This window comes from Anolis carolinensis, chromosome 1, assembly GCF_035594765.1.
Source record: "Anolis carolinensis isolate JA03-04 chromosome 1, rAnoCar3.1.pri, whole genome shotgun sequence".
Lineage (NCBI taxonomy): Eukaryota > Metazoa > Chordata > Lepidosauria > Squamata > Dactyloidae > Anolis > Anolis carolinensis.
In genome coordinates, this window is record NC_085841.1 from 355,359,428 (window position 1) to 355,383,185 (window position 23,758).

General features: G+C 40.9%; 1 protein-coding gene across 1 annotated transcript in view; it reads right to left on the reverse strand.

Annotated features, from left to right (window-relative positions):
- The window catches only part of syne2 (spectrin repeat containing nuclear envelope protein 2), a 325,700-nt gene that overhangs the window by 19,711 nt on the left and 282,231 nt on the right, over window positions 1-23,758 (reverse strand). Inside the window, exons 95-98 of the mRNA XM_062967506.1 lie at window positions 21,176-21,334; window positions 20,009-20,178; window positions 1,944-2,106; window positions 21-208 (exon numbers count right to left, since the gene is read on the reverse strand). Coding sequence (XP_062823576.1) covers window positions 21-208; window positions 1,944-2,106; window positions 20,009-20,178; window positions 21,176-21,334 — 680 coding nt within the window. The remainder of the gene's footprint in view (window positions 1-20; window positions 209-1,943; window positions 2,107-20,008; window positions 20,179-21,175; window positions 21,335-23,758) is intronic.

Sequence of the window (23,758 nt, forward strand, 5' to 3'; positions counted from 1 at the left end):
AAAATATTGCTGTCTCTCACTTCATTCGCCTTTCCATAGACATGGCACAGATGTTTCTCCATCGCCGGTCCAAGCTCCTTGTAGTCTGCTGGATGGAGTCGCACTCAGTCTCATTGGCACAAGCATCCGAATCATGCAGCAAGACCTCACAGATACTGAACACCGATTCTACACCTGCGCTGTGCTGTTCAATGTCCCGCTGCAGGTCCTATAACCAAGAACAAAGGGCCATCTCCAGTCATGGGGTTACAAGTAATCATCTCTAGGATCCGTTTATTTGTCATTTTAGCCACCCACAAAATCCATAGAACTCCTCTCCAGCACTACATCCCAAATGAGTTGCTCAAAAAACATTAAAATATATCTACGGCTCTTTAGTTTCACAAAAGAATTGCACTCGGGAAAGATAAAACCTGGTAGGGCTGGTTTGCTTCATCCAAAGATCAACACAACTGTCTACATTTTAGGATTATTGATTTTTCCACAGGGAGTGACCATGTTCCAGAAGTTGCCACTATAGTATTACTCCTTTGCTATTTTCAACAGGAGGAAAGCTTCCATCTCCTGCCATTTTTTTCTTTCTTTTTTCTTCTATATTCCTTTTAGACGCTACCATAGTCCTGATTTGTCTGCCCTGGCAAGGTCAAGGTTAAATCAGTTGCTGTTTGATGGTTTATATATCAGTGGAGCATTAAATTTGCTCTAAGTTTTAGTCCTTCAAATTTCTGAAGCTAAATAGCAGAAACTGGGCAACAGAACTCACAATGTCTGGAGCTCTCAAATTTAGACTCAAGTCCCAAATGGATTTAATGTGTCACTGACACAGAAGTCATTAGCATCCACTGGGTCAAACGACATGGGGAACATCATACTTAGTTTGGCCCTTAGCTGGTGCTCAGTACCTTTTAAGCTCTTTCACCTCCCTTTTTACATTGTCTCTATCAAAAGCCAAGGTGATGAAAAATGGGTGCTAGAATATTGTAGAATAGATGCCTAGAATGTTGCATCTCAAAGGGCTGAAAATAAAATTATTGGTTTGTTCATAGCGGGTACAGGAGTATTTTGCCAGTGACAAAACCTGTTTTTAGCCCAAGGACTGAATTCTAATTTGGAAAGGGGTTTGAGGTAGTGTCATATTTTAGCTATGCATGGCATTAAGGGCATGGTACAGGGACAGATGTAATTCATCCCTATTCAGAGATATTCTCTACCTCTTGCATAAACCACAGCTCTGTGCATATCTACTCAAGGTGATCACTAATATAACACCAGCATGGTGAAGTGGCTTAAGTGTTAGACTGTGATGCTGGAGATCAAGTTTTGAATCCATGCTCGGCTATGAAAATTCATGGGGTGACCTTAGACAAGTCACATTCTCCGAGCCACAGAGGAAGGCAAAAGCAGAACTTCTCTAAAAAAATCTTCCTAAGATAGGAATCTTCCTATGATAGGTTCACCTTATGCTCACCATAAGTAGGAAATGACTTGAAAGCACACAACAACAACAACAACAACAACAACAACAACAACAACAACAACAAAATTTGGAAATGACTTGAAAGCACACAACAACAAACAAACAAACAAACACATATTCTCAGGATGCAAATCAAAATGCACAGAATTGTGTGCCTATTTGTGAGTTAAAACAATGCACTCTGAGGCTGCAAACAACAGTTTCCTAAGCTGCAAATCAAAACTCTAATCAGATTTATGGAGTTTAACATTTTTATGCATTAAATTGGCACTGCATAGAGGCCAGTGCTTGGGAGAAGTTATTTTTCAAAACTACAATTCCCAGAATCTACCAGTTCAGAAATCTGAGAACTTCCCAAACTCCTGGCATAAGCTCTGAAATGTCAAATCTTCAAGATAAATAGTCAAACCAACCACCAATCACAGAGACACCCTCTTTTAGATGATCTGCCCTTCCGTTCCCTGACCTGCTGTTCTGCAAGCCTCTTCTGTATCTCTTGGTCATCACAGATGTCATAAACAACGGGCTTGGAGAGTTCAGACTCAATGCGGGCCAGCCAGGTGCGGAGATTACTCATGTTTTTGTCCAACTGCTGTATGAATGTAAAAGTCTCCTTCAGCTTCTTCACCCTAGAGACCGGGGGAGACAAAGGACAAAAGCAGAAGTTGATGATGAAACATGCAAAAAGGGTATAAAATGAACCTTATACTCTGCTTTCTGTCTTGCTTAAGTGTGTTTTCCAAGGTTCATCTACTTTGCATGTCAAATGAACATGGATCGTCCTGGATGTCAGCAATAGATAAAAGAACTGCCTCTCCTTGAACCTCCCTGGCATCTGACATTGAATGAGATTCAGAGGATGCTTGGGCGGGTGCATTAATTTCTTGGGCAGGTGTCATTTTAGTGTAGGAAATGGTGTGTGCTTTTCACACATGCTATGATAAGAGTCCAATGCAACAGGTTCCTAGTTTGTTGGAAATGTGCACACACAGAAGCAGCAACTGATAATAGGTTTAACAAAATAAACACCTGGGTATCCACGAGACATAATTATGGTCCAACAAAAATGTAAGTGGTGCAGCAGGCAGGTCCTGGAAGAATTACATTTTTATATTATATTAATCTATCCTGCCTTTTCTCTCTTTTAAGAGATTCAAAACTCAACTTTTGGGTGCTCCAGTTCACAAACATTAACAATTTGTCAATTCTCAGAGGTAAGAAATATTTAGGCACGCTGAGGTTTGCTACGTAGGAAATAGTTCCAGAAATATTTCTTAAACAAGTGCAGATGTGTAGATAATGAAGCTGGACAGAAGAGATGCTTAGAGAATGAGGCATCTGCCTTGGAGAGGCTGATTTTGGGTGTGACTGAATATCTTAGCTGCCAGAAGTAGGCAAAGGTGGCTGTGAGATTTTCTGCTTCAGGTGTCAAAATAATATAAGTGGTAAAAGTGCCCAACCTCCATCAACTCAGCCATATTACACTTGCTATGCTGGCATTCCTAATAAAGGAGGAGCTCCAAACCATATCTTAAGATACAAACAATGCCAAAAAAGCACAGTCTCCAAGCATAACCATGGAGGAATTTGTTGTCATTATGAAAATTGTGTTATTAGTTCTGATGGAAAAGCAAACCCCAAATGGAAAGCCAGCATGGTGCCGTCTTCAGTTTGCTCCCCCTTGCATTGCTTCGTAAGGCTAATTACCTCTGCAGACAGACTGGCCTAATTAACTAATTTCCTACATATGTTGACTGGCATTTTATTAGATCCCCTCCATGCTCACCACAAAACCAAAGGAAAATAAACAGGATGGTTGAAGAACCCTTTTTAGAATGGTGAGATTAAGCGTCAAGGATCCTCAGCAACTTGGGTGAGAGATCACAAAAGCATTCATGTGTCAGTCAAATATGTAAAACATGCGACTCTGGAACCTGAGAAAAATATATGTTCTGAAATCTGGCAAACCCAACTTCCCCTAAACCGATTGCATTGATATAGATCAATGTTGAGAGAAGAAGGATATAATTCCTCTTTCATTCCCATCTTTCTTAGTATTGATAAGGAGTCCACGCAATCTCCAACAATGTTAGATGCTGGTTTAGGGTCTACTATCGACCCTCAACAATTGTGGTCTTAATTCATATTCTCCCTGTAAGAATTTCTAGGAATTTTTTTTTAATTTCTAAGATTTTTTTTCCGAAGAAAAATGAACTACTTCACCTATGTGATTTGTTGGGGAAATCATTCAGTACTGTTTTGTATCAACTGGAGACACTGAACAAGAAAATTGATCATCTTTTCAAGGGAATTTCCCTGATTGCGAAAAACCCTTCTCCTATAGACACTATAACAACTGTACCAACCAGTTCTACTAACATTAATGAGGAACTAAACGCTCTGGAAGACCATGGAAAAATAAAGCTAGAGGAGCAGAAAGTAGTTAATAGGTCAGATTTGGAAATGGCCAAGCATGGGGATGGGCTATTATCTGGGAAAGAGGGTCAGGGGAGGGTGGCCTGGAAGGAAATTAATAGAGTCTACCAAAGGACAAACAACACACTGTCCCCAGAACTGTTTGGACAATCTCGAGATACTTCCTGCAATCTGTTGCGAACCAACAAGGTGGCAGTGGAAGTCTCAGACTCTATGCTAAATAGAGGCAGATGGACATCAAAGCGAGCTGTCCAGATATCTCTCTCTCAAATTCTTTCTTTGAGCCGGTCGGAAGTGAAGATCAAGACCATTGACTGGCTTCGCAGAGACTATCAATCTTGGAACCGCTCCTTATGTCTTCTCATTGGGCTGGAGGATAGAATGTTACTGGAAGAACTGTTTTTGTACGGGCCTAAACTCCAACAATGGGGTATCATTCTTAAGAGGGTATTAGTAGACCCAGTGATCCGCCCCCTAGACATTGGGCTGTCTCGCGAAATACAAGAGTCTCTAATTTCAAGCCATGTCTGTTCTACCCCCCAGCCCTGTCATCAGTCATTAGCTGTGCCTAGTCCCCCTCCCACATTAGATGATGTTATCATATTAGATTACTCCTCCTCTCTCATACCAGCGGAGATAAGCCTCTCTTTTAAACAATCAAATACACTTGGAGGCCTTTCATCCCAGGATAGCTGACTATCCCCTTCAAATGGCAATCTCAACAAGCCAATCCCTCAGGAGGAAGAGGGTTCTCACGGGTGGGGCCCCATTGAGGTGGTGTGGGGGAGAAGGAGGAACGGTCACCAACGACCCAGGGAGAAGCGCAACAGAGTTATTGCGACCCTGGAGAGGAATAGGTGTGGTAGTCTTCAGGACAGACCCCTCAACCTTAAGGTCCTGCTTCTGAATGCCAGATCCGTCAATGGTAAGACAGCTATCATCCAGGATTTGATCCTGGATGAGGGGGCGGATCTGGCATGTATTACCGAGACATGGTTGGATGAACCGGGTGGGGTGAATCTCACCCAGCTGTGTCCACCGGGTTTCGGGGTCCATCAGCAGGCCAGGGTTGAGGGGCGGGGAGGAGGAGTTGCGGTGATCTTCCGGCAGTCCATCGCCCTGATCAGATGCACCGTTCCACAATCTATGAGGTTTGAATGTGTCCTGCTGAAGGTGGGAGCCCGAGACAGCTTGGGGATTCTGTTGGTGTACCGTCCACCCCGCGACCCAGCAGTCTCCCTGTCTGAGCTAGCAGAAGTGGTCTCTAATGCGGCCTTGGTCTCCCAACAACTCATAGTTTTGGGAGACTTTAACATCCATGCCGAGACCACATTAACAGGTGCAGCTCAGGATTTCATGGTTGCCATGACGACCATGGGGCTGACTCAAGTTATATCTAGGCCCACACATCAGGCGGGACACACGTTGGACCTTGTCTTCATTGTGGACGGTGGGACAGTCAGAGTGGAAGAACAAAACATCCTTCCATTGTCATGGTCTGACCATCATCTGATCTGTTTAAGTTTCGCCGTATCTTCTAACCTCCGCAGGGGTGGTGGACCCATTAAGATGGTCCGCCCCAGGAGGCTGATGGATCCAGATGGACTCCTGAGGTCTCTTGGGGATCTTCCTGTTCTGGAGACTGGCGATCCTGTCGATGTCCTGGCTGATCGCTATAATAGTGAGCTGGCTAGGGCACTTGACACGATCGCTCCCGAACGTCCCCTCCCGCTGCGTAGAGTCACGTCAACCCCTTGGTTCACTGAGGAGCTGGCCGTGATGAAGCGTACGAGGAGGGGACTAGAGTGCATCTGGAGAAAATCTCAGGATGTGTCCGACCAAGCACGGGCTAAAGCCGCTATTAAGGCTTACTCCGTGGCTCTGCGAGGAAAGCTTTCACGACTGCCCGCATAGCGTCTGCAGCCAATAGGCCATCGGAGTTGTTCCGAGTTGTTGGGGAGCTCCTGCGGCCTCCTGAGGCCCAGGAGCTTCCCGATGACCTGGCGACTCGGTGTAGCGATTTCGCATACCACTTCGCAGGCAAAGTTGCTCAGATACGTCATGAGTTGGACTCCAGCTTGACTGTGGTTTCAGCGGAAGTAACCGAGGCACCTGTCGGTTCGATCTTATGGGATTCTTTCCGGCTTGTTCTTCCTGATGACGTGGAGGGGATTCTTGGGTCTGTGAGGGCGACCACTTGTGCTCTGGATCCTTGTCCCTTTGGCTGGTTAAACTGGCCAAAGATGGGTTGTTGGAGTGGTTTGTGGCTATAATAAATACCTCCTTGGGTCAAGGGTCATTTCCATCCTGTTTTAAGCAAGCGGTGGTAAAACTGTTACTAAAAAAGACCTCGCTAGACCCATCGGTTTGTGACAATTACAGACCAATCTCCAACCTCCCATTTTTGGGCAAGGTTCTGGAGCGGGTGGTTGCCACGCAGCTCCAGGAGTTCCTCGATGACACTGATTTTCTGGACCGCTCGCAGTCTGGCTTCAGGCCTGGGCACAGTACTGAGACGGCTTTGGTCGCCTTGGTGGATGACCTCCGTAGGGAGCTGGACAGGGGGAGTGTGACCCTGCTGGTTCTCCTGGATATCTCAGCGGCTTTCGATACCATCGACCATGGTATCCTTCTGGGGAGGCTCTCCAGGGTGGGGCTCGGGGGCACGGTTCTGCTGTGGCTCCAGTCCTTCCTGGAGGGTCGTTCCCAGATGGTGAAGCTGGGGGACACCTGCTCGGACCCCTGGCCATTGACCTGTGGGGTTCCGCAGGGGTCTATTTTATCCCCCATGCTATTTACCATCTACATGAAACCGCTGGGAGAGGTCATCCGGAGTTTTGGAGGGCGTTGCCATCTCTACGCAGATGACACGCAAATCCACTATTCCTTTCCACCTGACTCCAAGGAAGCCCCTCGGGTGCTGAACCAGTGCCTGGCCGCTGTGGCGGACTGGATGAGGAGGAACAAGCTGAGGATCAATCCTGACAAGACAGAGGCCCTCCTGGTCAATCGTGCGTCGGATCGGGGTATTGGGTGGCAACCTGTGCTGGACGGGGTTGCACTCCCCCTGAAACCACAGGTCCGCAGTTTGGGGGTCCTCCTGGATTCAGCGTTGACGCTTGAAGCACAGGTGTCGGCGGTGGCTGGGAGGGCTTTCGCACAACTCAAACTTGTGCGCCAACTGCGACCATACCTCGTGAAGTCTGATTTGACCACGGTGGTCCATGCCTTAGTTACCTCTAGACTGGACTACTGTAATGCGCTCTACGTGGGGCTTCCCTTGAAGACGGCCCGGAAATTACAATTGGTCCAACGCTCGGCAGCCAGATTAATAACGGGGGCGAGTTACAGGGAGAGATCCACTCCCCTGTTTAAGGAGCTCCACTGGCTGCCGTTTATTTTCCGGTCCCAATTCAAGGTGCAGACTATCATCTATAAAGCCCTAAACGGTTTGGGACCCACCTACCTCAGTGACCGTATTTCCTTTCATAAACCTGCCCGATCTTTACGATCATCCGGGGAGGCCCTTTTAGCACCACTGTCTTTATCCCAGGCCCGCCTTGTGAGTACAAGGGAGAGGGCCTTTTCTGCTGTGGCCCCCCGATTGTGGAACTCACTGCCTACTGAAATTAGGCAAGCTCCCACGCTGTTAGCTTTTAGGAAAGACTTGAAAACATGGCTCTTCCGCTGTGCCTTTGGTGAGTAACTTCTGTTATTTCTGTGTTACTCCCACCCCGAACATCTATCCTCTAGATTACCCCACTTCCATATGTCCCTGCCCACAGTGGAGTACCCCTATGTCCCTCTCACCCCAGGTTTTATCTCTGTGTTCACGTGGCCTGCCCTTGTTTTACTGTTTTTTTATTTCTTGATGTTGATGCATTTATTGTATTTTTAATGGTGCTATGTTATGTTGTTTTATATTTTGTTATATTGTATTACTCTGGGCATGGCCCCATGTTAGCCGCCCCGAGTCCCCGTTGGGGAGATGGTGGCGGGGTATAAATAAAGTTTTATTATTATATTATTATTATTATAGGTCCTCCAGTGCAACTCTATCATCAATGCCTGCCAGAGGTTGACCATTGAGGCTGGATCTACACAGCCATATAATCCAGTTCAAAGCAGATAATCTGTATTTTATATGGCAGTGTATATCCAGCCAGTTACACTGGAGGCCACAAGAGATGCCTAGAGAAAACACTTCTCTAGGCATCTGTAGATGCTCCAGGCTGATTTCACGGTCAACTTCTGGAAGAAGGTTCACTTTATAATGATCTTTGCTTCAAATGCTCAGTCTAATGGGAATTTAGGACTCTACTATAGTTGCAGATAGCTCAGTGCAGCAGGAGCCTTTACACCTTATCATCTGAACCTTGAAATCTACTGCTATTTTAGTTTCCAGTCTGTCACGACCCAGGCTGCAGAGCACCAATAACCATACACAGAGGCCAGAATCTAACTAATATCTTTATTGAAGGAATATATAAAGTTAATAAGAACAAGTGTAGAAAATAGTCCAGAAATAGACCTTTCAGGAAAGGTCAGAAATAGTCCAAAAAAGCAATGTCCAATAGGAAATATTAAGGTCCAAAGTTGTAATCCAATAACCGAAACACTCACTTTGCCAAGCAAAGTGAGGGGAGATGACAAGGTCCTTTAGTCCATAAAACTTGAGCGTGGCTAGGAAATAACTTGATACTTGAAACAAGGCTTGAACGTGGAACAAGGTAACTAGGAACAAGAACAAGGTCCGTGGGATAACTTGGTAAAATCCGTGAACAAGGCAAGGATTGATCCTGGGAAACAAGGCAAGGTCCGCAGATAAACAAAGGCTGGGAAGCAAGGCGAAGGCTGGATAGCAAGGCAAGGCTTGGGCAGGAGCGAGGCTTGAATCGGAGCGCGCTGTCCAGACACAACTCGCTCCGTAGGCTGACGAATTGACTCCGCGAAGTTACTACGCGGGCAAAACACCTATATAGAGTCTAACTTTCTCACCGAAGCCGTTCTCTGGGAAACAGAAACGAAAGCTAAACTCCGAGACCAGATGTTAAACTCCTTAAAGATTCTCACGAGAAACAGTCTTAATTGGCAACATTCTTAGCTGCTATCCTCGCACTCCTGCGCGAAGCTGATTCCAAACTTCTCTGTTGTTTACAAAACTCCCGGCGCAAGAACACGGGAGAAGTAGGCTCTGGGGTTGTTTGACATACTTCTGGGACACAACTTTCTTGCAGGTGCAAGGTTCCCAGATCTGCCTGGGGAAGATCTGGCTGAGAGGAATCCAGTTCAGACTGGGAAGGTAAAAAACCCAAGTTTTCATCTTCAACAGGGATTACAATGTCCTGAGCAGGACTACAAGGCCCATGGGTCATCACACAGTCCATCTTACCAGAATATAGGCAGTCCCTGAGTTACAAACTTACATATGACTCATAGTTAAGAATGGGGTGAGAGAAATCTACCACTCGGAAAGGAAAGTCACTTCTGAAAGAGTTATCATGGGAAAAAGGTGTCTCCATTGAAGCTTTATCACCAATCCTTGCTTCCACAACAAGCCATTTTTTTTCCAAATCCAATTCTCACTGGGAAAGAAAGTGGGATGAAATCTTCTAACAGGGAAACTGACAGCAAAACAAATACTACAGGGGTAGTATTTCCCTATGCTGTCCAAAGCTACATATATATTTGGCTGGAGTACTTAAAAATGTACCTGTTCTGATTTACATACAAATTCACCTTAAGAACAAACCTACACAACCTACCTTGTTTGCAACTTGGGGACTGCCGGTACAAAGAAATCTGTTATACACCTTAGTTATATCCTATTGGGATTATTGTAACTCTCTTTATATGAAGCTGCCTTCGAAGAGAGTTTGAAATCTTTAGCTATCCAAAGAGGTGCAGCCAGGTTGTAATGATTTCATTAATTGACTGTGTATTCTTGTACAGTAGAGTCTCTCTTATCCAACCTTCACTTATCCAATGTTCTGTATTATCCAACAGAGTTAGCTTTCTAATACTCAATGTTTTTGTAGTCAATGTTTTCAATACATTGTGATGTTTTGGTGCTAAATTCATAAATACAGTACAGTAGAGTCTCACTTATCCAACATAAACGGGCTGGCAGAATGTTGGATAAGCGAATATGTTGGATAATAAGGAGGCATTAAGGAAACGCCTATTAAACATCAAATTAGTTTATGATTTTACAAATTAAGCACCAAAACATCATGTTATACAACAAATTTGACAGAAAAAGTAGTTCAATACACAGTAATGCTATGTAGTAATTACTGTATTTACGAATTTAGCACCAAAATATCATGATATATTGAAAACATCGACTACAAAAATGCGTTGGATAATCCAGAACGTTGGATAAGCGAGTGTTGGATAAGTGAAACTCTACTGTAATTACTACATAACGTTACTGTGTACTGAACTGCTTTTTCTGTTGATTTGTTGTAAAATATGATGTTTTGGTGCCTTGAGTCCCCTTGGGTGAGAAATGCAAGGTAAAAATGTTGTAGATAAATAAATAAATAAATTTGTAAAACCATAATGTAATTTGTTACTTTTAAATATTTATGTTTGTAAATTGCTTTTGAGTCTATTTATAGTTTACATTTTACCATTTGTGCATTGCAATGACATGGAAGTTTATCTGTACATGTTTTCTTTGGAAGCTACTTTGAATCCCAGTAATGCTTGGTGAATCTTCCCAAATTAGGAAAATATGTTGTATGTGCGCATATATGTGTCCGTCCATCTATCTGTCTGTCTGTCTGTGTGTTGGTGTTGACCAGAGCTGTTGTACTGGCTTCATCATTGGCTTAGGAATTTGGGAGACCTGGGTTTGAAATCCTATTCAGATACAAAAATCTTCTGATCCTTCATGGGCAAGTCACACTCTTGCCCTTAGAGGAAGGGAAAGGCAGACCTCTTGTAAACATATCTTTCCAAGAAAACCTCATGATAGCTTTGCTTTAGGGTTATCATAAATCATAATCCACTTGAATACACAACGGAAACAACTCAAGAGTATGTGTGTGGCAACAGCAAAAAAAATGGAGCATATGCTGACCCAACCAGTTGCCACTAAGAAGTATATCTCTTCTGTTTTTTCGATATCTGAATAATTGTATAAAGGTACTTAGCGCTGGCACTAGAACATTATTTTTTTAAACCACTGGCAGTGATTTTATTTATGTCACTCTTTATCAAGAATAGTTTAGGTCGCTTTCAAAAATTTATCCAGTTTAGAGTTTATATGAGAAGCAATCTATACATTCTCACTGAAATGTACTGGGTAGCTTATATTTAATTTTGCGTTGCTAGCAATTGTTTCTCTTTAGGCCCACAACCATCACATTTATTCAATTTTTGCCCTGCCATTCTTTTTAGAAGCTATCAAGGTGACATATATGATTCCTTATCACCATTTTATTATTGCAGCAAAACACATGAAGTAGTTTAAATGGACAGAGAGAGACTGGAGCAAGATCATTCAGTCAGCTTCATGTCTAACAAAAAATTGCCTTACATGAATACAGTACTGGCTCTTATTATTTTTGCAACCACATTTTTCAGTTATATAAAACAGACCAGTAGGCTTGGAATCATTGGTTTGCAAATCAGACAAGATGAAATGGCTACAAAGCATGAAGAACAGATAACCATACTGTACCTTTTGTAATTCATTTAAAAAAATTCACTGGCAATGCCATCCTCAGTGTAAAAATAAAGGTTTGTGTGTTTCACTTTGATGGAGGATAACAGATTTTATTGCTGTATCAGTATGTGTTTCAGTATAGAGATCATCGTAATGAGAGAGCTGATATTTTATTTAGTGTTGATAAATAGGGTGTGAAATTCAAGCACCAGTGCTAATCACCATGGCTGAGTATAATTACATCTGCAGCTCTTAAAAAGGAACAACCAGCCATTTGGATCTGTAAGCAGTCTGAGCTTTCTAAATGGCAGACTGTATATCCTTCTCTCACAACTCCCCAAAAGGCTGAAAAGATATACATCACTGGAAAGCATCAAACCCAAATCTTATAAAGGTCTGGCTTTTGTATTTTAAAGAGATGGTAGATTTAACATGGCCCCCTAATAACAATGTAGGCAGCATGCCACTCCAACCTTTGTGCCAATGGATTCTACTATAAACATGATATGCAATGTTTAACACAAAGAGAAGGGCTGCAAAATAAAAGAAAACACACTCTCCAAATTAAAATAAACTAGAAGCATCATGTCTTTTCATTCATTTACTTACACTGCAGCAGCTGCTAAGCTATCTGACAGCGGTGGAAAGAGGAAACAGTTAATCTAACATGGGTGGGGGTAAGTCAGCCCCTGAATGCCATTTATTCCCGGCTCTATGGTCTGCAATCGCCCACCCCAATCTTCCCTTTGCCTGTCAAAGACAAATTTACCCATTGCGCACACACACACAAAGACACACACACACATCCACCCAGGCTGGCTCTCGGTCTGGGTCCATCCCCCAAGACGGCTGCTGCGTCTTCTTTTTTTTCTGTCGGCATTATGCATTTCTATTCTCACCCGATCCTTTGACCAGCAGAAAGGCACTTACTGTTTATAAGGGAAAACCATTCCTTATAGCTTTCTCAACCCGAAGCTGCACGGCAGAGCATCTAAGGGAGCACACACAGCACTCAGGGAAAAGGAAACCCCTCCTCTACAGATGCCCTATTTAATAACACTACCTTAACAACTCCTATAGAAAGGAAAGGAGAGAAAAAACACAGACCTCTTCCCTTCCGCCTCTTCTAAGCCCCCAGGGCAGGGAGTTAGATGCATGGATACACAGAGACACACACTCATGCACACAGATGGATTCACACTCCCTGAATATCTTTGCTGCAAAATGAATGCCACTTTCTTCTTTTCTGCTGCATTCTGACTTGTCAATAACACCCCACTATTCTCAAAACCTTGAAACCTGGCAAAGTAATATCGGAACGGCTTCATTCCTGTTCACCAGAAACAATGTGGGATGTGGTGAAGGTAAAGATCATCCTGAGAATGTGATGAATGGTAAATGATGGAATTACCATTCTCTTTAAAAGTTAATTTACAAAAAGTGCTGCCCAGGACAACTGTAGATGATCAATACTTCTCTATCCGTTTTGGGTCCGTTCAATTATTCTCTGTTCAAAAACATATATAAAGAAATGGAGCAAGGTAAGAAGTATATTAGCTCCATGGACCACATCAAAGGTCTGAAAGAACTGAAGCTGTAGCCTTTGTCAGTTTGAATATTGCAAATGTATTGCAGCAAGAAAAGAAACTCAGGCAACCCTATTATAGAGTAAGTTGCAATTCAATATCTACAGCAGGCTTCTTACATGTTTGCACTCATGACCTCTTTTGACCTGAGGATTTTTTTTACATGATTCCAGGTATATAGGTATATAATTTAGATACACTAATCAAACACTTACTGATAACAAATCGACATTTGCAAGGCTTGCTAAATAGGCTGATTTTCCTTTTTATGAAGTACAGCTGAAGCATCTTCTGCTGAGTCCACTGTAAACACTGAACAACAGATTCATTTAAATGACTAATATGGCCACTAGGTAACATTCAGAAACCTTTTACTGTTTCCAAAGTTTTCAGGTCCCCAACACCGAACTAAGCGGACCCTATTTGGGGTCGGGGCCCACAAGAAGCAGTTATAGTTTTTCCTTGGCACCATTTATTCAGAGGTTTGCTGCCATTACTTTCCCTTAAGGCTGAGAGAGCTGACTCAGTAAGTTTCAGTGGTTGTGGAAGAGTCTAACATTCAAACCACTACCAACCAAGCTGACTTATCCTACCAACATTAAAGAAGAAAGAAAATCAGATGCAGAAATAACTCTAAAAGGCAAAGATAATGCTACAAAAGGTATCATTTCCCATGATGATGTCCGCATCACATTTTGAACCTGCCCTTTTCATTTTGTCATTGAGGGGAAAACTAAAAATAATAAAAAAGCAGACTTTAGGTAGAGACTTGCTAAATGTCATATTTCAAATTTAGCATTTATTCAGCATTACAATCGGTGTGAAGGCAATGGTTGGGAGAGACATTTAAATTATGCAGATTGGCATAATTTTAGTTCATCTGGTATTTTACAGTCTTTGTTGTGAGAGTTCATTTTTTAAACATTTTCTTACAAGAGCAGAATTTATGGCAGGCAGCATAATATGGATAGAGGATAAGAGGTCTCATGGTGATGGAAGCTGATTCTTAGGAGAAATGAAACAAAATAATGGTATTCCCAATGTTGTTACCCCAAAACATGACGATCCCTAAGGAAACCAACCATGCTATGGCCCTCATCTTACTAACAAACATGCAGATACTGCTATGCTCTTACGCATTGTCTCCAGCTAATTTTAACAGAGAAAGAAAACAAATGATAAGGTTGCCTTAAAGCTTAGTGTCACCATAGATCGGAAAATACTTAGAAGTCACCCAACAAAAAATGCTGCAAATGCAATCAAAAAGATTTTCTTTGTGGGACAGATCCACCCAATTTCCCATCTTCTCCCCTTTACAGTACTCTAGATTTCCAATCTCTGGCAACTCATAATGCCACCTATCAGGGCTGTTAAGCTATGAAATCTTCAGAAAAATTAGAAGTCCCCCCCCCCCCCCAAATAGTCTTTGATTATGGAACTGCATAGGTAACAAGTCCTGATCTGTACTATATTGGTAAAATGTACATTGTTCTGAGCTTCTCATACATTCATAACACCTGCCAAGCACATAGATTAGGGAATGCAGACACTGTTTATCTTATTGACTAAACAGCATGGTTGAATTTTGTACAGCAGTACATGACTTTTCCCAATGAATACATAACACTTACATACTAATACAACAGGGCAAAGGAACTATAGCCCCAGATTCTATCTGATCTTGGCAGTTAACTAAGATCAGCCCTAGTTGGTAACTATATGGGAGACCATTAATAAATACCAGATGCGTTAGGCTATATTTCAGAGGAAGGAAGTGGCAAAAACACCTCTAAGTATTCTTTGCTTAAGAAAGCCATATGAAATTCATAGGACCATTGTAAGTCGGCAGGCAACTTGAAATCACAAAGACACACATATCCAAAATGGATAGTTAGTTTACTTTGTAAGTGTAGTGTGAAGAAGCAAACAAAAAAGGAGGAAAAAGGAAGGTCTCTTCTTCAAGTGTTTGAAATCTTACAATCTAAATTTAAAGACTGGGAAGCCAAACAAAGAGAGAGTAAAAAGGTAAAATAATGAAAGATGAATGTAAGTAAAATAATCTTACACACAAATTAAGATAAAATCAAGGAAGTGACAATATGAATAGGATTGCACAACTTATTTGAATAGGAACCACTGATTTAGGTGGCAGTGGCCAGATCAGGACAGCGACATAGTGGAAAATAATTAATCCTTTACTTCTCTCATGTTCCTAAATCTACTCAGAAGACTTTTTGAGAGCTTTTGAAATGGGCTCCCATTGGTTCCAACAGAAGCTTTTCCTCAATTACAGGTAGAGTCTCACTTATCCAAGCCTCGCTTATCTAAGCCATTTTTGTAGTCAATGTTTTCAATATATCACGATATTTTGGTGCTAAATTCATAAATACAGTAATTACATCATAGCATTACTGTGTATTGAACTACTTTTTCTGTCAAATTTGTTGTATAACATGATGTTTTGGTGCCTAATTTGTAACATCATAACTTAATTTGATGTTTAATAGGCTTTTCCTTAATCCCTCCTTATTATCCAAGATATTTGCTTATCCAAGCTTCTGCCGGCCCGTTTAGCTTGGATAAGTGAGACTCTACTGTAGTCACTATTATAAATAGCAAAGACACTCCTCAAATTCTCCAGCCAGCATGGTTCGGAGATTCTGAGAATTGAAGTCTCTATGAGTAATATTTACAGGGCCTGGCAAATTTTACTGCAAGCACTCTCCATTGCATTACGATGTAGTGAAACTACAGTTACATTAACCATAGCCACCCTTTTTCCATGCCAGTCTGCTTTGGATCCCTGCTCTAATTCTTTCTTACATAATTAGTGACCTTTATAAGGAATTCTGAAATATTCCCAAAACCAAAATTGTGGCTGAGGTAACAACACCCTTGCTTTCCAATTGTTCAATATACACAAACTTGGTTTTATGTGCAACATTTTTTAAAACAATGCATGAAATTACCCACAGGCTATGTATATAAGGTGTTCATGATACATAATTGAATTTCAGGTTTAGACTTGGGACCTGTCTCCAAGATATCCCATTATGTATGTACAGTAGAGTCTCACTTATCCAACATTCTGGATTATCCAACGCATTTTTGTAGTCAATGTTTTCAAAACATCGTGATATTTTGGGCTAAATTTGTAAATACAGTAATTACTACATAGCATTACTGCGTATTGAACTACTTTTTCTGTCAAATTTGTTGTGTAACATGATGTTTTGGTGCTTAATTTGTAAAATCATAACCTAATTTGATGTTTAATAGGCTTTTCCTTAATCCCTCCTTATTATCTAACATATTCACTTATCCAACATTCTGCCAGCCCGTTTATGTTGGATAAATGAGATTCTACTGTATATGAAAATATAGGTATTCCAAAAATCCAAAAAATAGTAATAATCTGTAATCCAAAGCACCTTTGGTCCCATGCACTTTGGATACATGATACGGTAGAGTCTCACTAAACGGGCCAGCAGAACATTGGATAAGCAAATATGTTGGATAATAAGGAGTGATTAAGGAAAAGCCTATTAAACATCAAATTACATTATGATTTTACAAATTAAGCACCAAAACATTATGTTTTACATCAAATTTGACAGAAAAAGCAGTTCAATACACAGCAATGTTATGTAGTAATTAATGTATTTACAAATTTAGCACCAAAACATCACAATGTATTGAAAAGATTGACTACAAAAACATTGACTACTAAAAAGCAGACTGCCTTGGATAATCCAGAACATTGGATAAGCGAATGTTGGATAAATGAGACTCTACTGTACTATATATTTTAAAAATAACGTATTCTCATCACATCTGGCCCTTAGATCAGCATGAAAAAAACTGGCTTAACAGAAGAGTACAAAAGGATGTCATGCAGATGCATTGCAAGAATCAATTTGCAGGAGTGAATACAACTCCAAAACAAACTGGAACAGCTGACAACAGGTTTTTTTTTTTTTAAATCTGCTATGGCATCACAAATCCCCCCACCCCAAAAATCCAAAATATTGTTATGTGAAAAAGATTCTCAGAAGCTTCACATGAACTCATAAATGTATTACATGTATAACAGAACAGATGTCCATCCATCCAGACATGATTATCTTCTAGCTGCTGCTTTCTTTTCCCTAGCTATACCCTGAGTTCCCAGCACCCATCCCGGTGAGATGCACTCCCTCCTCCAGCTGCTTCCAGGCCCAGACAAAGCCTTTGTGAAAGGCACAAGCCAAGCATGCGTCTGCATAATGGAAATGCTAAAAGGCTTGATGCAACTGGTACCATATGGCAAAGCTGAGCTTGTCTCCATGAACCATGAGAAGCATGTCATGGACTAAACACCTAATTTCTCCATCTGTCTCAAGGCATTTATTAGTTTAAGGTGATGCGAGTTGTTTACTGCAATGCACAGATTTAGCCAAGGGCTTTCTGTTTTGGTGCCACTAAAGTGTTTCCAAGATTTGCTTGGTGCATCACAGGTCAAGGGCAGCTTGGATCTCAAGGGGAGGCATTTTGCTGTTGCTAATACAGTTGAAATTTGATTACCTGGATGGCCCTGCTCTTTGTTTCCCAATCCCCACATGGCTATAGAAAGGAGTGGCTTCTACCTGGATTGATACCGTTCATAACCATCTTAACTGATAACAAAAATATCATCTTAAGACAAAGTCTAGCTCTTTGGTGCTAACACTATAATGCTTTCCACTCCTATATGATTTTTACTACCCTTCTGAAGCCATGTAGTAATCCACTACCCCTTTTAGGAGCCAACCCAGGATTTTATCAAAGTGTGCTTATTGTCTATTGGTATATGTGATTTTATTTGTTTATGATTTGTTTTTATTGTTGAGTTTTATATTGCTTGTTGCCTGGGCTTGGCCCCATGTAAGCCGCCCCGAGTCCCCTCGGGGAGATGGGGCAGGGTATAAAAATAAAATTATTATTATTATTATTATTATTATTATTATTATTATTATTATTATTATGTGAGTATCGAACATTTGCACAATCCATTTTGTGCTTTTACAGTTGGCCCAATAAAGGTTTTTATGTTTTTTTGGATTTCGTTGTACATAGTTAGTGATTTTGTACCTACTATTATGGCAATGTCTGTCTCTGTCCCTAACATTTAATTAGGGCAAAATGCATTAGGGCTCTGCTGGAATTGACATTTGTTGCTGCTGTTGTGCGCTTTGGAATTGATTCTGACTTATGGTGACCGCGAGGTGACCCTATCACAGGGTTTTCTGGGGCTGAGGGTATGTGACATGCCCAGGGTCACCCAGTGGTTTAAATGGTGTTGAAATCCCTTGCACTATCACTTTACGACAGCAAATTTGCTATTACTAATTAAGATACCTTTTCCACTTACGAAGGAGTCAGTTGGACAGGAGAAAAACAGAGGAGTCAAAGCCTTGGCATACTGACTCCACAGCCCTGAGACATGCCAATATCTTTAGCACCATCACTACTGGAGATGGATGCATCCTCCAACTAGGAGAAAATTGTGAATCGTTAAGATACAGAAAGTAGTACATTTTCTGTCTCCTTCTTGTTTAATTGGCTGCTGGAAAATAGGCACATTTCTCTTGCTAGAAATCTGAACCCAGATAGAAAACGTAAGGTGAGGGCTGCACTGTATCAACTAAGTTTTATTGCTGTGTATTTTGAAGTTGTTTCTGAATTATGGTGACTTATCATGGGGGTTGCTTAGCAAGATTTATTTGGAGGGGATTTGTTAATGCCTTTCCCTAAGGCTGAGAGAGTGTGATTTGCCCATGGTCATTTAATTGACGTCTGTGGTCAAGCAGCAATTCGAGTCCTGGTTTCCAAGAATCCAAGTCCAATATTTAAATAACTGCACAAGATGGGCTCCCCAAGTAATCTCTTAAGAACCACTCAATGAAATAAAATTCTGAATAAAGTTTTGTGTCAGTGAAATAATTTCTCTACATTAACTGATGGCAAAGGTAAACACATTTTTCTCCATTTTAAAAATAAAGAAATGTGTTCTCAATGCCATGCATGAATTAAGAGCTATGTCGCTATACACTTACCCAGAAACGCCTTTCTTACTTATTTATCTACCTGCTAAAAGTTAATAATCTTGTGTTGAGTTCTTTCCTATCTTCCCTAAAACCGAAACAGTCTGCACTGTGTTTCTTTTCTTTTGCTAGCTAATGATGTGTGGGAGAGGCAGACAAACATATGATGGGATAGTGTCAAGACAAAGGAAAAGCTATCTAAACATTACACAGAGAGGGATGAAATAGCAACACAGAGGCTCCATCACAGCAGCAACTCTGAGCAGAGCATGTTTGGTTCCCTTTCTATGTTCATTTTGGAACATATAACATTTATTTACAGATAATATCAGAAGGTATGACCCAGTGTAAATATCAAAATCCTGTCATGAAGGCTTTATTCACACCAGGGATACACCTACTGTGGTGTTTGTGTCAAAATTACAGCATTGTAAAAACTGCTATCCATGAAAACTCATACTGAAATATATCAGTAACAGGCCAACATAGCTATGTTGTTGAAAAGCCTGTCTAAGAGAGTTATTTCCCCATTGAGTATATGCTTAACAGTAGGCTTCAGTCAAGTAGTCAATAACAACACCCCTGGCAAACTACATCTGCAACATTCACAAATTAAACATCAGACATATGGCTAAAAAAATACAAGATGGAAGCATTACTAAGGGCTTTACGTGTCACTTTTTCTGTGAGAATCTATGCTGTTGGCCATCCATGCACAATACCATTTTGAATTCTATACTAATCAGTGAAGCTCAGCATTTTCTTTTCTTACCGTCCTCCAATGACGTCAAAGAGATGTTGCCACCGGTCATTAATTTTATTGAGTTTCTCATCAATTTCAGCCACTCTGCTCTTGTTGCTGTCCTTGATCAGCTGGTCCCCCATTTGCTTGAGAGGAAGTAGTTTGTTTTCACTGAACATGTTGATTTCTTCCATGCAGTCCTTAAAAAAATTGATTGTACTTATTATTCTTAAGAAAATGGGGAAAATGATTTTTGTACAGGATGGAACACTGGATATTTGCGATATATTGGGATCCAACTAGGCAAGAGACTACACATCTACAGGAGGACTAATTCAATTTTTCCCATCTATGGTGAAAGTGAAGCAAACAGAACAATAGTTTCTAATGTGAAAAAAACCAGGTTCCTATACTTTCATCTCCAAACTTTAGTCAAAGAACATGGATTGTATTAAGCACAATTTTCTTCTTCCATTCTGTTTGTATTCATTGGAGAAGATGGATGTTTATTTCAAGCAATGGTGTAGCTTTTTGATAAATACCGTATTTCTTCTACCACCAACAAAAATACATAATATACACCTGCAATTCTAAGATGCGCTGCATTTTTAGAGATGTTCATATGGGGGGAAAACTGTGTATACCGTATCACATTTCCCTCTGATGTCATCTTGTGAGAAACTAAACCAGTCAGAAGATGATTGAGTGTAAGATGAGGAATTGGGATTTCAGCACAAATATTAAATATACTGTGAAGAGGATGTTGGTCCTAACATTCATCTGTGTATGGGAAATAGTGGACATGTATCTGAGAACTAATCCTTAGTTTGCCCTGCAAAGGTGCTCAACTGAAGTGTTTTCTAAAAGGTAATACTGAAATTAAGTCCCCACTTCCAGCAACTTACTAATAATTCATATTTTCAATTCATTTGTCTGCACAAAAATATCAACTTCAGTCACTGACAGCCATATACAGATATACACAGGAAGACAGATAGAAAAAGGCTCCACAGAGTTCTCTTTACTTGATCACTTCGCTTTTAAAGAAAAGCAGAGGACCAAAATCAAAAACTTTGAAGGCTTACACTTGTGGCTGTCTGCTGCTGAAGCTTTATTACTGGCAAGGTGAGTTGCGCATTTGCAAGCCCTTCAATGCAGCAAAGGGACAAGAAAACTTGTCGGCAAGAATTAGCTCACCTTCTCCAACTTGTCTATCATGTCTTCAATGCTGATGTCGCCCGACTGGAGCACTTTGCTCTCCATCTGCACCAACCAAGAGCACAGCTCTTTGTTCTTTTCGTTGAACACAAGCCAGGCGTTAAGTCGGTCCTCTATCTCTTGCTTACGCAGAGAAACCTATGGAAAGGGAGACATATGACAGCTGTTTCACTTGCAGGCAAAGCTTTCAAGGTTAGGCATAACTAAAAATCTGCTACAGTGTTCTTCCAACAATTGATGGTGTCAGCAGGTTTTACAACAAAAGGGTGCATACTCAAACTCTTTTTAATTGTTTAAGAAAGAAATATCTTTTCAGATTTAAAATCTTTCTGCTACTGGTGAACGAGACGATAAGCAAATGCCCTGCATCTATCAATGTTTATTATTATTATTATTATTATTATTATTATTATTATTATTATTATTATTATTATTATTATATGTTTGGGACGCTGTACTGCTAGTTCAGTAAGGAACACTATGGACAAAAATCTTTACTATGTACGTGTTTTGGAATACCGGTAGTAGTGCTAATTCTTTGATTCAGGAAAGACTACATCCAGATACCTTCAAACAGGTCTGTCATGTCACTTAGATTTGACTGTGGTTACATGTGCATATAGTCTTGGCTTCAAGGTTAGACTTATCATCTTGAGGGAGAACACAAGCACCACAGATGGACATGGAAACCACTGGAATGAAACTAGAGCATTTAGCAGAACATGTGCATTCTGAAACAGCAAGTGTTTATCCAGACATTTCATATTACAAGCAGTCCTCAGATTACGGACAAGATAGGTTCTGTAGGTTTGTTCTTAAGTTGAATTTCTTTGTAAGGTTTTTTTTTGTGAGTCAGGAGCGACTTGAGAAACTACAAGTCGCTTCTGGTGTGAGGGAATTGGCCATCTGCAAGGATGCTGCCCAGGGGATGCCTGGATGTCTTGATGTTTTTACCATCTTTGTGGGAGGCTTCTCTCATGTCCCCGCATGGAGCTGGAGCTGATAGAGGGAGCTCATCCGTGCTCTCCCCAGGTTGGATTCAAACCTGGCAGCCTTCAGGTCAGCAACCCAACCTTCAAGTCACAAGGCTTTAACCCACTATGCCACCGGGGGAACAGGTACATTTTTAAATGTAACCCCCAAAAAAGTACTTGTTTAGCTTTGAATAATATAGGGAAGGGTTAACACCTCTGTGGTGCTTGTTTTGCTGTCTGTGCCCTTGTTCAGAAGATTTCGGTCCCTGAGATAATTGGATTTTGAAAAATGTGGTTTGCTGTGGAAACAAGGATTGGGGATAAAGCTTCAGTGGAGACACCCTTCCCCAATTGTATCTCTTCCAGGAGTGCATTTCCCTTCCTAGAGGTAGATTTCTCTCATTTCCTGTTGTTTCACCAATTCTTAACTAGGTACTCTTTGTAAGTCAGCTTGAGGGACTGCCTGTATATCCAAAATGACCACTGCTTCAGACTTCAGAACTACCACCATGAATGCTGGTTCTGCCTCCCACCCCGAGATTTCCCTTTAGGATGATAATAATAATAAAACTTTATTTATACCCCGCCACCATCTCCCTGTGGGGACTCAGGGCGGCTTACATGGGGCAGAGGCCCAAACAACATAGAACAAAACATAGGCAACATAATACAAATCACACTATAAAAAGATAAAACAGTAATACAGTATATCAATTAAAACAAAAACACAGGATATGATCACGTGTCCTATTTTACAAGTTCTTTATTTGAAGACTGCTCTTTGACAGGCTGCTCAATCCAAGTCTGGTATAAAGATAAAAGAAACCTAAAGACACCAGATCCTGTTTGATCTTAAAAGCTACGTAGAGTCAGCTCGGGTTACTACTAGGATGAGAGACCCATTAAAAATACCAGGTGCTGCAGGCAATATATCAGACCTGAATGCACATACAAAGAAAGCAAGGTGGCCATCAACACTTGGTGTCTCGGCCTTTGACAGGGCAGGCACACTGATCACATCATTAGAATATTTTCTGCTACATTTGGATTTTGTATTCCCAGTTAAATTTGCATTTATATATAAAAACCTGTATATGCATATTTTATGCAAACGTCATCTGGTTTATTTTGTTGTTGAGATTATAGTAAAGTCTCACTTATCCAACATAAACGGGCTGGCAGAATGTTGGATAAGCGAATATGTTGGATAATAAGGAGGCATTAAGGAAAAACCTATTAAACATCAAATTAGGTTATGATTTTACAAATTAAGCACCAAAACATCATGTTATACAACAAATTTGACAGAAAAAGTAGTTCAATCCGCAGTAATGCTATGCAGTAATTACTGTATTTACGAATTTAGCACCAACATATCATGATGTATTGAAAACATTTGACTACAAAAATGCGTTGGATAATCCAGAATGTTGGATAAGTGAGACTCTACTGTATTCACTTCCTTGCTATTACAGTTACTGGAGCATCTAAGCTGTCACTCATCTGTTCTTTCCTTATTGTTGTTATTGCTATTGATGATGAATAGAAATCCGTCATGCTTCCCCACCTGCCCTGGTTTACAGATGGC